Source organism: Tasmannia lanceolata, unplaced genomic scaffold, assembly GCF_043159265.1.
Source record: "Tasmannia lanceolata isolate RefF3 unplaced genomic scaffold, GAP_Taslan_0.1 ptg000007l, whole genome shotgun sequence".
NCBI classification, from domain to species: Eukaryota; Viridiplantae; Streptophyta; class Magnoliopsida; order Canellales; family Winteraceae; genus Tasmannia; species Tasmannia lanceolata.
In genome coordinates, this window is record NW_027518684.1 from 12,095,553 (window position 1) to 12,110,536 (window position 14,984).

Consider the following 14,984-nt stretch of genomic DNA (forward strand, 5'->3'; position numbering starts at 1 on the left):
TGACAAGATGTTGCGGAGTACTGTAAGTCTCTTGTCTTCTTGAGCTGAATGTATATTTGATTTCTCCACTGTTTTGTATTTTTTATTGAACCCTAGATATCATTATTTTCACAGTACTAAACTTTCTAGAGTATTAGCCCATGTTAGGGAAATTTATGAGGGTTGAGTCACATCACTACTTTGTTTTCTCATTAGCCATATCCCTATAATTGGAAAGCGGACCCGTTCTACTTACGTAAAGCGTCACATAAACTTTTACTTTTCATTAGCCTTAGCTTGATACTCACAAAGGGCCAAACAACATGTTATAGTCAGGCTTGGTGACCACATTATTTATAGCAGAGAATGACATGCACTTTGATACTTTTGACTAAACATAGTAGGGCTTGATGTTACAAAAGCCTTCATATGTTTAAAGATGCCAAAGTAGATGTTGATAGATCATTATGATATTTTTTCTTTCTTTTAGAGCGAGTTTGGCAACAACAAAAATAGGGATTTGCTAAGGTCCATTGCAAAAGGCATTTCGCGGCTGGTCTGTTGCATGTCAGACCAGCCACCTCGTGAATGAAGACAACAACTTTTGTCTCCATTCACGAGGTGGCTGGTCTGACGTGCGAAATATAAACCAGCTGTGAAATACCATTTGTGATGGACACTAACAATTCCCACAATAATAAATTTCATGGAATCCTTCTTAAACCAGAGTGAGAGGGAAGCATAGAGGGCAGTGAGTGAGGAAAGAATGAGATGGGATTCGAAAATAAGGGACACAAATCTCTTTTTAGAATGGATATTTCTATTTCCTTGTTTTGCAGTCCTTCCCATCAAATCTCACTCATCACCCCCACATATCTCTCTCTCTCTCTCTCTCTCTCTCTCTCTCTGCCACCCTGTTAGGTAAATAGAGATTTCATGTGAAAACGACCAATTACTTTAAAAGCTTAAGCTGCTGGTAGAGAGATACTCAACTCAAATCAACTAAGCCTTTGTCCCAAACTAGTTGGGTCGGCTTAAGCTGCTGGTAGAGATGGAGTTAAATCAATCATTTTATACTTCAACACTCCACTCGTGTGTGGCCCATCTTTTTTTGTTTGGCCGTGCTTGTGGATTATTAATAACAAGGACTTGTTGGGTTTTGAACCCTGGAACTGCCTTGAGGAAATAGCTCTGGTACCATGTGAAAACAACCAATTATTCTAAGCTTAAGCTGTTAGAGATGGTGTTATTTAATCATTTTATACGTACGTCAACATTCTATGAAATTATTTTTCTTGGTTGCCAAACATGCCCTTAAGAGCATTTTGGTACCCATGAAAATTTATTCTATGCAGCGAAAGAAGAGCTGACAAGGAGTGGAACCCATGAAAATTTATTCTATGCTGCGAAAGAAGAGCTGACAAGGAGTGAGGGAGAGGGACTTCGAGGGTACGAGTTGAGACCATGGACAGAGCGCAAGAAATTCCTAAAAAACTGTGAAACAAATACACTATTTCAAGGCAGTCTTAGCATCTAGAGGTGGAAGATTGGTTTTAATCAAGGCAATCTTAGCAAATATTCCTGTATATTTTATGTCTCTTTTCAAGTGTCCTGTCAGTGTCTCGTTGAGGATTGAAATGATTCAACGTAGATTTTTGTGGGGAGGTAATGAGGACAAAAAAGGAATCTCTCTGGTGAGTTGGAAGGATGTGTGTGTGCCCATCAAGGTGGGTGGTTTGGGTATTAGAAGATTTAGGGAGTTTAACCACGCTTTGCTTGGAAAAGTGGTTATGGAGATTTGGCGAAGAAAGATCTCATTTGTGGGTAAGTATGGTTGTCAACCCGGAGGGTGGGAATCTTTTGATAATTTTAAGTCAAAGGGGCTAACGGTGTGGAGAGATATTTTAAAAATGCCCCCCCTATTCAACCTGAATATTAGATTTAGGGTTTATGGAGGGGATAGAGTTAAGTTTTGGAGTGATTTATGGTGTGGTGATAGCCCGCTCAAGTTGTTGTTCCCGAAAATTTTTCGGGTTGCGGTGAATAAAGAAGCTATGGTGAGTGAGTGTATGGTTAGTAGGGATGGTGTTTGGGAATGGTGCCCGGCTTATAGAAGAAGGTTCTTTGCTTGGGAGTTAGATTCTGCGGCTAGACTTAGGAGGATTTTGGATAATGGCTACATTAAAAGAAAGGGGATGGATAAGAGAATATGGATTGCAGATTCTTCTGGGTTTTTTTTCTGTCAGATCTTTCTATACGAGCCTGATGCCCTGCCCGACTCCTTCTTTTTCAGCAAAGGTGTGGAAATTTCACTGTCCGCCGCGAGTTAGTATCTTTGGTTGGGCCGCATATCGCGACAGGATTCAAACCATTAACTTTCTGAGAAACCGTGGTATGTGGCTTGTTGATCATTGCCCCCTATGTCTTGTGGATGGGAAATCTGTGGATCATCTATTTATGCATTGTTCGTTCACCCGGTCTATATAGGGTCGCATATTTCTGAGATTTGGGATCAGCTGGATTTTTCCTAGATCTATTGAATTGTTGTTGCAACAATGGAGCTTCGTGCCTTGGAAGAAGAAAGGAAATTTTTTGTGAGAAGTATGCTTGCTTGCCACTTGGTGGGTGGTATGGAAGGAGAGAAATGTGCGGGTGTTTGAGGGAATGTCCAAGGCTCCTCATTATCTTTATATGCGGATAATTGCGTTGGTTATTAATTGGACGAGATGCCATCCATCTTTCCAGTTTGTCTCAGCGTTTGATCTTTGGGAAGGATGGGGGGGGGTGTGCTTGAGTAGTGAGTGGGCTAATAAAGTTGTGCAGAGATGGGAACCACCTCCTCAAGGAGTGTTAAAAATAAACTTCGATGGTGCTTGCTTTGAGAATCCTGGTCCAGCCGGGGTGGGAGGTTTATGTCGTGATGATGCCGGCAAGGTTCTTTGGTCTTTTTGGGGCCCTTTAGGTGTGACTAACGCTACGGAGGCGGAAGTCTAAGCGGCTTTCAATGGCATAAAAAAGGTGAGTAGGGACCGTCTGAAGAGTGTAATTGTTGAAGGGGATTCGTTTAACGTTATCCGGTGGTTGAGGGGTGGGGTGGCTCCACTTTGGAGATTCTTGGATCGTTTTGACGAAATGGAAGATATATTGGCGGAATCAGATATTGAGTTGATTCATATTAGAAGGTCTGCTATCGAGAAGGCGGACGCTTTGGCTAGAAGAGGGGTGGTATGCATCTCGATGAATTTGTCTGATCAATTTCCTATTTGATGGCCTAGTCATTTTGTAATTAGTTTTTATTTTTTATTTTTTGTTCTGTATCTTTGGGTATTCCCTTTTGGGTGTCCCTTCTGTCTCTTTTATAAAATACGCCATTTCAAAAATATATATATATACTATTTCAAATTGGGTTTTTTTTTTCTTCCCTCAAAGCCCATCTCTCACATATTCTCTGTCACAGCTGGAGCCACTAACATTCCATGGAATATTTTTTCCCTATTTTTCCAGTGGTTTCCTTTCCTCTGCCTAATCAGTAATCATTGAAAGTACTAGCATACCCGTTGATGTTAAACCATTTTCGTGAAGCAAATGGTATTTTGCTTTACTCAGGATGTTAAACCATTCAAAATAAACAACATTTGGGGATTTTTTTTGTGATGCGGACATGGATGTCTCTTGCTGTGTCAGTGCTAATATAAGAAAGGGAAAGGACCCAAGGGCTTTAGGTCCTTTTATTACTCTGTATGTAGGGGTGCAAGTTTGGCCCTGTCAGCCCTGACCCACCCTGAGCCCAAACAGGGTTAGGGCTGGATTTTCCAACCCTGAGGGCGGGTCAGGGTTCATTTTTTTAGATCCTGACTTAGGTCGGGTTGGGTTCTGGGTTAATGCCTCGGGTACCCTGACCCGGCCCAACCCTAAGTTTTCTATTATATAATTGAACCATCTATGCATGTTTCTTTTGCTAATTTTTCTATTATCTTGGATTGATGTTTCTTTAGATTATTATTATTAATTGTGTTTGTTGCCCGTCATGTTGTTGAATTCATATTGTCTTATTTTGTTCCCTTTCTCTATTTATTGATCATTTTGTTTGTTCTATATGATAAGTGGTTGCTTTATTTTTGGCACTCTTAACAGGTATTTGCACTAGGGTCAATTAGGGCCAGCCTGGCCCGGCCCTGCCCAATCAGGGCGGGCCATGGGTTGAGGTTTTTCGGCCCTACGGGTCAGGGCCGAGATAATGGGATCCAGGGTTGGGCTAGGGTTTTGAAAAAACCGACCCAACCCGACCCTGTTGCAGCCCTACTGTATAGTAAAGGTAATAAAAATACACCATCACTCATCTTCGTATACTTCCCATTAATTTTTATGTATAAGAAATTAGTTGATGGTTCCGCTTAGCTGTCATTTAGTTAACATTTAAATACTTTTCTTTTTGGATTTTGAGGTTAATATTTAGCTTAAAATTTTGGATATTTTCTGAAAGGGAAATGATTTCACCACAAACATGTTTTGATACATGACGCTCACGTTTCTTGTCTTTTATATTTAAAGAGCTGTAAAAGGGTTTTTTCGGTCCCCAAAAAGCACTTACATGACAGTTAAATGCTAAAAGACAAGATACATGAGCGTCATGTATCAAAATATAGTTGTTCTGAAATCATTTCCCATCAATCCTATAAAGACTTTGCTAATTTTATGTGCCTTAATTAGATGTGTAGTGTTTAAGGTTACATTTTGTTTAAAGGAGTACGTAGGTGAAAAGTGCTGTCATTTTTTCATTGGATTAGGAATTTTAACCTAATTTGGTTGATTGGTTCCAGTGGCGTGTGAAAATGTTATTGAGATGGGTCATGGATTAGGTAAGTATTAGTTATGGATTCTACTTAGGATTGTTTGTTTCAATGTTTCTTTAGAAATGGATTCTGCTTGGGAATGTTTCAGTTTTTTTTTTTTAATATATAAATGAGTACGTTCTGCTTGGGAATGTTTGTTTCTGTGTTTTTTGATGAAGTGGTTTTATTAGATCTTGCTGCTGCATTTTTAGAATGTAGCTTTGTGTTTCTGTCTTATGTGCATTCATATTGTCTCAATGTTGGTTCAATTTCGATGTCCTACTTGAAGCTCCCCAAATCAGTGATTATTTCGAAATTATAATGACCAACAGTACATATTTTTGTTTCCTACTCACACGGGCCCATATCCTTGCTTTTCAATCAATCTCTAATTCTGATCTTCCTCCCCAATCTGATATTATGCTACCGGTATAGACAGAAATTCCGTTATGGTCCAATTCTGAACGGTAATAAATATCAGGACGTTGCAATATTTGATTGATCACAATTCTGTATATTCCATTTACTATAGAGGTTCCCAAGGAATTCATGGAGGAATATTTCCAATTGGAAAATGAACATGGATTTCTCTTATGTCATATGATGATCAAATTTAGTCATTACAGGAAAACTTATTTCTAGTAATGATAATAATGTCGAAGTAGGAAATTCTTGAAACTTTCGATGTCCTAGTTGAAGCTCCCCAAATCAGTGTTTATTTCGAAATTCCAAATACCAAAAGTACATATTCCTTTCATTAGTATATAGTTGCTTAATTATTTTATCATGCAAGATTGATGTATGTTTTCTTATGGAAAAGAGATTGGTTATTGCCGTTGAGAACTTTTACCAAAAGTACATATTTCTTTCATTAGTATATAGTTGCTTAATTATTTTACCGTGCAAGATTGATGTATGTTTTCTTATGGAAAAGAGATTGGTTATTGGCATTGAGAACTTTTATCAGTCATAGTTGGGTGCTGTGATCTTCTCAGGTACGATGACATTGGTTATTTACTAGTACTTAGTTTTTGTTTCAATTGTTGTGCTTTATTGTATTTCTTGCCCCTGAATTTCATCATTAGTGGTGATTTTTGTCTTCAATGCTTGCTTTTATAAGAAAAGTGCCCAATAGTTCACATTCACAAGGCAAAAGTCCATTTCTCATGCACCCAAAACTGACTCTCAAAAGGTCTAAGTAGATAACTATATGATCAATTTACATAAGGATTTGATTGGCAATTTCGCAGAAAGCCATTTCACGGCTCACTTTCGCAGAAGTTGCAGAGTAAACTGACTATTTCATGTACACGTATCAATACGCGAGAACCAATTGTTATTATTCTGATTACTCTTGGACAATATAGCCTACTACTAATTATACTCTAGAGAAATACATGGACATAAACTTTCTTAGACTTCATAAATTTTGATTTGATAATTACAACAAAAATATGGTTGTCAACTCGTTAATGATGTAATGATATATGAAGTAAACAAAGTTTTTATTTGGTAGAGTGTCTATCTTTTTGTCCACCTAAAAAAAACCGTCAGCTATTTCTTTTCTGCTTATCTAAAGAGATGTAAGTGGTAATGCCATCAAGCAACTTCGCTTGCAGTGCTCTCCAATTCGGTCATCTGGGTTATAACGAGGCTATTTAAAATCCTATAAATGAAAAACTTTCTTTAAGCTACAAGAAATTGTGACACTATTGGGACACTTGTTTTTGTTGTTGTTACGCTAGGATGAACCTCTGACCTCTAGGTTGAAGAACAAAACCTTAACCATTGAGCTTGACGCTAAATCTCTTTTATGACAATTATTATGAGAGCATAAAAAAGATATAAATAGATAACTATAGACAAAATTACATAGGGATTTGATTGGCAATTTCATGGAAAGTCATTTCACGAATTACTTTTGCAGGAGTTGGAGAGTAAACTGACTATTTCATGTACGTAGCAATAAGAGAGAACTAATTGTTACTATTCTGATTACTATTGGATAAAATAGCTTAGTACTTACTCTTGAGAAATACATTGACATAAACTTTCTTTGGTAGAGAATGTATCTTTTTGTCCACCTAAAAAAGAACACCGTCAGCTATTTCTTTTCTGGTTATCTAATGAGTTGGAAGTGGTGATGCCATCATACAACTTCGCTTGCCGTGCTCTCCAATACGGTCGTCTGCCTTTGTTGATGTATTTCACTTCTGCCTTCTTCCTTGTTTTTACGCCGAAGAACAATGTATAGGCCACACACTAACAATACAGCCCCACAAACACTGCCAGAAAACAACAAAATCATATAGTAGATTTTTGATGATTTATTTAGAGGATTTTAGCAACAATGAAAAACTATTTCATGGAATAATTTTTTTTGAAATGGAAAATAATATTGAATAAAAGGGGGGGCCCCGAGAAGGGAAAACCCAAGAATACAGAAAGAAAAAAGAATCAGAAAAAAGAACATAATGCAGAGGACACCTCAAGGAGGAAGATGATCAAACCATCTAAAAAAATCGCTCCCCACCCCTCTCCTAGCCAACAAATCCGCCTTCTCATTTGCGGACCTCCAAACATGGTTCAATTCAATATTTGATTCCGCGATTATTTCCTCCATTTCATCAAAAAGAGCCAAGAATCTCCAAGGAGGAACTACCCCACCCTTCAACCATTGGATCACATTTAGAGAATCCCCTTCAACCATTAAGTTCTTCAAACTATCCCTCCTAATCTTTTTTAGTCCTTGAAAAGCCGCTTTGACTTCCGCCTTCGTAGCATCACACTCTCCAATCGGACCGCAAAAGGCCCAAAGCACCTTGCCACTATCATCCCGACATAAGCCTCCCACCCCGGCCGGGCCTGGATTCCCAAAACAAGCACCATCCAAGTTCAATTTAGCACCCCATAAGGAGGTGGTTCCCAGCTATGGACAATAATAGTAGCCCTCTCACTACTACAACACACTTCTCGCCAACCTTCCCAAAGATCATAAGCCGATACAAACCGAAACAATGGATGACATCTCCTCCATGCTATAGCCACCACAATAATACGCATAAACAGATAATGAGGAGATTTGGATATCCCCTCAAACACCCTAGCATTTCTTTCCTTCCATACTACCCATCAAGTAGCAAGCAAACAAACTTCCCATAAGATTTTACCCTTTCTTTTCTAAGGCACAAAGCTCCAAAGATCCAACAACATCTGAATAGATCTTGGGAATACCCAAGTAATCCCAAATCTCAAGAAAATACGGCCCCATATAGTCCGGGTAAACAAACAGTGCATGAAAAGATGATCCACATATTCCCCATCCTCAAGACAGAGGGGGCATATTTCTTGGGATATTAGTGTGGTCACTTGTGAGATGTGTGTGGAGAATGAGAGATTTGAGAGGGTGGGAGTGAAAAGTGCATGAGAAGCGCATAAATAGGCACAAAGACAAATTTTAAGTAGAGTAAAGAGTAAATTTTTTTCCACTGTTTTTAGGGATTTCTCATGTTCTCTTCACGCTTTCTCAAATAGTGCCCTCTCAAGTCTCTCTCCATCCGTCCTCAGCTCCTAGCTATTTTACAATTGGGCCTATGAACATTGAAAGAGCTAGTTAATCTAAAGTACCTTCCAAGAGTAATCACTTCGCCTAAGAGAAACATAGACAAAATGATGTTAATAACCAAGGACAATGGAGTGAACATTGCTAAGAAAACCGGGCCCTTCTTTTCAATGATCCATGCCTGTAAATAGAACGTTATGCTGGTGACCACGATCCCCTGTCAACAACAATTATATTAAATTCTGCCTAAATACGTTTGTTGAAAATTGGTACTAAATGAAACTATCTTCAATCTCTTATAGATTGCAGATTTTCCTCATAATAAACCCTAAACTAGGAGTCCCAGTGAAATCACTGCATTACCATCAAAATTGGTTCTTATCTGTAAATAGGGTTGTTTTACATTGAAAATGAATAAGTTGCATTCTAGATAGAGGGGCCCTCCTAAGATTAATTAGTATTCCTACTTTTATTCATCTTAGGCTTGTAGCATTGTCTATTGACCCGTTTAAGGTAAAACAATAAGGAATAGGAGGAATGCTAAATTGATGTGCACCCTTGCAAAAATCATCTACAAGGGTGCTCTCATTAGACCATCTCAGCAAAGTGCATTTATTATACAGAAAATTTTATATTTGAAGGAATAATAAGTGAACTTACTGAGCAAAAAAAAAAAATAATAAGTGAACTTTGCTGGGATGGTGCAATGGACTTGTAAATTGTTTTTTGTTAAGGTGTCCTTCAGTTTATCCGGATGAAGATTTCTTTTTCTCTAGATAAATCCATATATAGCAGATTTATTATAGTGACATACACAATATGCGACGGCGACAAGTCCAACATCGAAACCGAGCTTCCATCTAGAAAAGTTGTGCTCAAAGGCAATGGCCACGAAAAAGGACTGGATGGTGCTAAGAAAACACTGCATTGCGGTGAAGAGGAGCTTCGAAGGATATTCTTTCAAAACTCGACCCTGTGTATAAAAAAATTGCACACCATATTCATTATTACACCAAAAGCTTATATGATTCTTCACTCGAATAAAAATAGAGACTAAAAGGTCTTAGTGCTAGTTTGAAGTAAACAAGGCATATCATTAGTAATCCCGACCATTGATCAGATAAGTCATGACAAAGAGACCCAATGGGTCCTGGTCATTAGCAATATTGAGACATGCAAAAATCAACAACTAAAAGATATAAAACATATTTCTTTTAGCATGCTTGGCCAATGCCCTAGAATCATCTGATGAGGCCAAGATCAAGGCCGGGCAATTGGCCAAAAAATAAATCCAACAATACACACATATATATTTCTGTGAGAGTAAAGTGTTTCTGAGCTCGAGCTCAGATAAGCTTATATGAGCTTGAGCTCAGAAACTCATGTGGGCCCATATTTTTTGGGTGATCCAAAGCATTCATTTGAAAGGCCCTTACATTGATAAGGTACCTACAAAAAATCAAGTCCATAAGATTATCCCAACCCTTCCATTTGTGGAGGGGAAAATGGGTAGATTTGTGGAGAAACAGCATTTGTCCCATTTTTCCTCCACTTTTTGATGGATTAGGATGATCCTATGGACCTGATTTTTGGTACACACCCTATCCATGAGTTTTTAACGCTCAAGCTCAGATAAGCTCTCTCTCTCTCTCTCTCTCTCTCTCTCTCTCTCTCTCTCTCTCTCTCTCTCTCTCTCTCTCTCTCTCTCTCTCTCTCTCTCTCTCTCTCTCTCTCTCTCTCTCTCGTGTGGCCAGATTTAGGATGTCAACATTATCCACGGACACAAAAAGTAGGATCCGTAGAGAAAGGGGGTGGGCGGGGACTTGGCGAGACGTTCTTCTTTCGAAACGTTGCCGAGAGAGCGAGGGCGTCCTTCTTGCCAGGTGGCGTTTACTTTCAAATGACAATTGCCACTTCCAAATTTGTGTATTGGGATCCGACGCAGCTTTGATTCGTCGGATTTTGCAAATCCCAAAAGGTAGGATCCGTAGATTCGATAATTTTTATTAAATAAAAAATAAAAAAATTGAATTTGAATTTAAATTATATATACACATAAAAACTTTAAGGACTGAGATTGAGACGCAAGGGTTTTTATTAAATGAGTCGAAGAAGAAAGGGGGAGGAGTCAATGGAAATATACATGATTTTCATTTTAAAAGAGAAAACTATGTGCTAGATTCGCTTGAAAATCAGGATTCGGACACTGCTATGACAAGAATCCAGATGTGTCCCACACGAATCTATGTCCAATTCTTGACACGGATTCCACATAGGGAGCAAAGAATCCACGCAACACAGCCTATGAGTCGCATATCATTGGGACATCTAGACTTTGATTGATTTTTCATTTCGTACTTTATTTAATGCAATTGTGCTTGCCTTTTTTCTACTATGTATGACTGAAAGAAGTTACCTGTAACACCGTCCATAAAGACCATAATATGTTGCCAGCAAGAAAGATGAATGATCCGGTTATCCAAGTCTTATTCGAATGTTGGCTGCCTTTATGTGCAACAGAATTATGATGGGTCCATGAAAGTAAACGAGGGCCCTTGTAAAAAGCATAAGTCATTGCTCCGCCCAAGCACACTACTATACCCACAACCTTGGTTGTCCCAGACTCGCTCCTCAGCTTCACAACTTCCATCCTTTGGCAAATATATCCCCCAAACATGAACAAAAGATATCACTTAAGTGGGTGTAAAATTTGTTTTACTAAAAATTTATGTCCAAAGAAATAGATGGGAAAAGACAACAACAGTGATGAAAATATGGTTGTTGGTAGGAAATGTCAAACAAAGAGGGGTGGGAACTAAGAAAACCTAACGGTTCCTATATGCATGAGAAGGGGTGTAAATAACATTTTCTTTAGCACTTTTTTCTAATCGGTGACAGAAAAATAGTTTCAAAAAGAGAAAAATTAATAATAAAAATGATAAAATAAAAATAATATGAGAAGCAAGATCGGACCACTCCAACATTCTGCTATCTACAGACATGCTTTCCATTATTAACATTCTCTAAACTAACATCCTAGAGTAATCATAATCACATGATCTCTCTTACTTGATAAGATACTAAGGGTTATCAACAAGCTTATGAATTCAAAGCTATTTAGCTAGTTGGCAAGGGTCTAATAGATATTTGCAAGTCATGGAGATTTAGTCCCTACGTAAGGCAACCAAAAAGGATACATTCTAACAATAAAATCACCATGTTTTAAAGTAAAAACACACTACATACCTCAATAAAACAGCCAAGAGGAAGGTCATAGCAGGAAGGGTATTAAAGGATGCAGCTCCTAATGTTGATGAAGTGTAACGGAGGCCAACACCATATAAATTCAAAGCACCAGTAATCCTACAATTTAAAATTATTAAATTTGCAAGGAACACTGGACGTTTTCCTTAGAAATTACAAAACAACAAGAGGGGTGATCAATTGAAATCCAATGAAATATTGAAAAGATAATATTTCTATGGCCTGGTGAGGAGGTTTGTCCCTCAACCATGAGATTGGAAGTACCAGCTTAAAAAAAAAGGGCGGCCAGTGCACGAGGCTCCAGAAAGATTCCAATTAAAGTTGGTATCACACGGGATAACCTACCCAAATAATGAAAGCATGAACATCTTCAGGAATACAGCCGGTGACACTTTCAGAGCATCTTTCCTAGACAATCACAATCCCCAGACACCAAGAGGTTATTATCAAGCAATAATGTGCCAATAGGGTCATGGAATCATTCATGGTGACCCACTAAAATAAAACTAATGAAAAAAGAAAATAGTACGCTAAACTGAAGGGTGCTCGCCTTGCAAAAATGGGGTGAAAGAGCATCCCTATTGTGGCTATAAATCAAAAAAATGCATTTAATGCTCTTTAACTTTCAGGCATCATAAATGCAAGATGGTGACTAATAACTAATGGGGGCGCCCTTCCACCCCTTTTTTGCAAGGGCGCCCCTCAGTTTAGAATTCCTCACAAAAAATCAAGTGCCATTCAATAATTTACCCTTTGAATATAATGGCAATGGGCACTAAGACTACGGTGGCGGTCGCTTGTCTATAGAAAACGAACACAAAGCTGTTCATGCCGTGATTCAGTGCAACCTTCATGAGCAGAAACATGACCCCATAAATGGCCTGTACAGGGATGACTACCAGATAAGGCTGCATCCCCTCCATCGAAAGACTCGAGGAAGGACTCTGGAAAACACAAGTTGTTAAAAAGGTAAAGATGGAGAACCAGATCACATGGGATTCGAAAGCTGTATATGGGAAATGTTATGAGGGCAACCCTATTTTCATAAATAAAAAAAAATGGCCGTGATCATTTGAATTTGCTTGCATATAACAAATTTATGAGATCAAACTAAAGCATTAATATAAAAAAACTTCTTACCTTTAACAGGAACTACTTTAGGAGGAGCACCAAATAAATGTTGGAATTATTAATTCAACAAGTGGGGCCCACCCCAAGTGTTTTTTTTCATTTACACTTGCTTGTGTATACGTGTTTTATTTTCTAGCTAGTATTTGAGGTTTCTAGAATTCTTATATCTAAAAGACTTATCTCTAGTTGTTTAATAGTTCATAGAGTTCAAATTAATAGTTGCATGTTTTAGAGTCCAACAACAATAAGGATAGAAGTTCATAAAGAGTATGACGTGTGGGTCTTTTTTCTAAGGAGAAATTATATGGTGAAGAAACTCTATATGTGTTTGAGTGTTTTTGACGTGAATAGAGTATGAATAAAAAAGTACTACCGTTTTTCCTCTACTATCCTTCTTTGTTTTTTATTATTTTAAGTTCTTAAAATTCCTACAAAAGCTGTATTTTCCACGATAATTCGCCAAAGAATTGAGTTTGTTGAAAGAGAAGGAAAAATGGTCGTGAGATGAGTTGTAAAATTGAGCAAGTTCTCTGCACGGCCCCACCTTAAAACCATGTAAGAGATTCTATGGGGATTCGTGCCTTCTTCGTATTTTCTTGTGCACGTGTAAGATAAAAGAAGATAGAATTTATATGATGGGTGGCCGTGAAAACACGTGAAGTCTAAAAATGTAGGTACGACCCACTTTTTTTGATGACCCAAACTGCATCTGTTTGGGCACCACATAAATAGGTTGTGCCCTAAAAATCAGTTCCATAAGATGATCCAACCCTCCGATCGGTAGAAGATTCCATAAATGATTTTCGGAAATCTCCATATTCAGATTAGTTCAGATCAGAGAGTTAGGATCATCCTATGGAACTGATTTTTGGGGCACAACCTATTTACGTTGTGCCCAACAGATGAATGGTTTGGATAAAAAAAAGTGGGCCGTACCTACTTTTTCCACTTTTTTAGACTTCACGTGTTTTCACGGCCAACCATCATATAAATTCTCCTCTTAAGTAACCTGAGGACTACCAACCTTTTTCCGAAGACTCATGTTCATATTCCTTTTCAAGTCAATTCAATCAAATCCGTGTCCATCGGCCCTTTGGCTAAGATCAAGTGTAGTATCTGTTCCTATCGGTTTAATATCTGATACGTGGTCCATCGAACCACATGATATTAACCTAATATTTTGTGTTGGTGTGGGTGGGCGAGGGGCGTGGGGGTGTGCGTGGTGGGGGGGATGCTTTTTGTTAGCCCATCAAAAAAAAAAAGCCGTCCCTTTTGTCGTACGTTTTCTTCTCAGGTGTCAATTAAATTATATAGGGATTTACTAGGGACCATAGCTCTAAGGAATTTCGCGGCTGGCTATTGGTTGCATGTGAGAGCAGCCACACCGGCTAGCTTTTCAGCAGATTTTGTCTTCTTGATTACATCATCCATCTAAGGTGGCTGCTAGGGGTGGACATGGTTCGGATCCAAGCCAAGGAACCGAACGGAACCAGTCACTTTGGTTCAGTTCGGTTCCAATTTTAAATGGTTTAGTTCCGGTTCAGATTTTTGGGAACCGATTATATATGGTTCGGTTAAGGGTTTGGTTCCTAGAACAGAGAACTGAGCATGCTGCGCCCCCTAACGGATAAAATCACCCCCTCCCCATAAAGATTGGTTCTTGGGGAACTTGACCTTGATATACAGGTTGAGGAATTGGTTTGATTTGATTTCTGCATTGGATATTAGAGGGGTTCAGACATTGTACTGCTGTGTTAACCTCTACATCTTGTACAATTAGCCAGAAAATTCTTCCACTTTTACAAGTTTAGGAATACTTGTTCGGTGTCTTGACAAAAATTGGAGCAAATCCCCCTTTCCCATGAACCCTTGATAATTTGCACCCTCCAAATGTCCCAAAACATCATCTGGATTCGATCTTCTCCCACGGCCAACGATGATAAAACCTGCCAAAATCATAGATTGTTGAGGCTCTTATGCCAATTTGAAGTGGACGCAATGATGAATATTTGATTGAAAACCAATATAATTGTTAGTAGTTCATGGAGCAGAAAACCACACGAAAATTTTCTCTATTGAGAAGATTAGGAAAAATATAAGAGTAGGCAAAATATCTCCATTTGGTCAAAGGTTGGGTAAACCTAGAACCGAACCGAACTGATCAAGTTTGGTTCTGGCTCTGTTCGGTTCCGGTTTTGTTCGGTTCCAAAAATAAA

The 14,984-nt window shown here is 38.5% G+C and overlaps 1 protein-coding gene and 1 non-coding gene across 2 annotated transcripts; one reads left to right on the forward strand and one right to left on the reverse strand.

The window, feature by feature from the left end:
* Positions 1-6,779: 6,779 nt before the first annotated feature.
* LOC143880983 (WAT1-related protein At5g64700-like) lies at positions 6,780-12,724 on the reverse strand. Its single transcript, XM_077383958.1, has 7 exons — positions 12,388-12,724; positions 11,983-12,045; positions 11,620-11,736; positions 10,790-11,024; positions 9,188-9,346; positions 8,439-8,590; positions 6,780-7,096 (listed from the first exon to the last, which is right to left on the reverse strand). Exons 1-7 carry the CDS (start codon positions 12,558-12,560, stop codon positions 6,961-6,963), a joined length of 1,035 nt encoding a protein of 344 aa, XP_077240073.1. The 5' UTR covers positions 12,561-12,724; the 3' UTR covers positions 6,780-6,960.
* A 1,118-nt stretch (positions 12,725-13,842) lies between these two features.
* Positions 13,843-14,041, forward strand: LOC143882364 (U2 spliceosomal RNA). Its single transcript, XR_013252205.1, has one exon. It is a non-coding gene; the product is annotated as a U2 spliceosomal RNA (small nuclear RNA).
* The last annotated feature ends 943 nt before the right edge of the window (positions 14,042-14,984 follow it).

What these genes read in the sequence shown, in the direction of transcription:
- LOC143880983 (XM_077383958.1), bottom strand. Translation starts at nt 12,560, where the DNA reads ATGGAGGGGATGCAGCCTTATCTGGTAGTCATCCCTGTACAGGCCATT. An exon ending in CTCTTGGCTGTTTTATTGAG is followed by an intron (nt 11,025 to 11,619) that starts GTATGTAGTGTG and finishes TATTTGCCAAAG; the next exon opens with GATGGAAGTTGTGAAGCTGA. An exon ending in CTTTATGGACGGTGTTACAG is followed by an intron (nt 9,347 to 10,789) that starts GTAACTTCTTTC and finishes TTTTATACACAG; the next exon opens with GGTCGAGTTTTGAAAGAATA.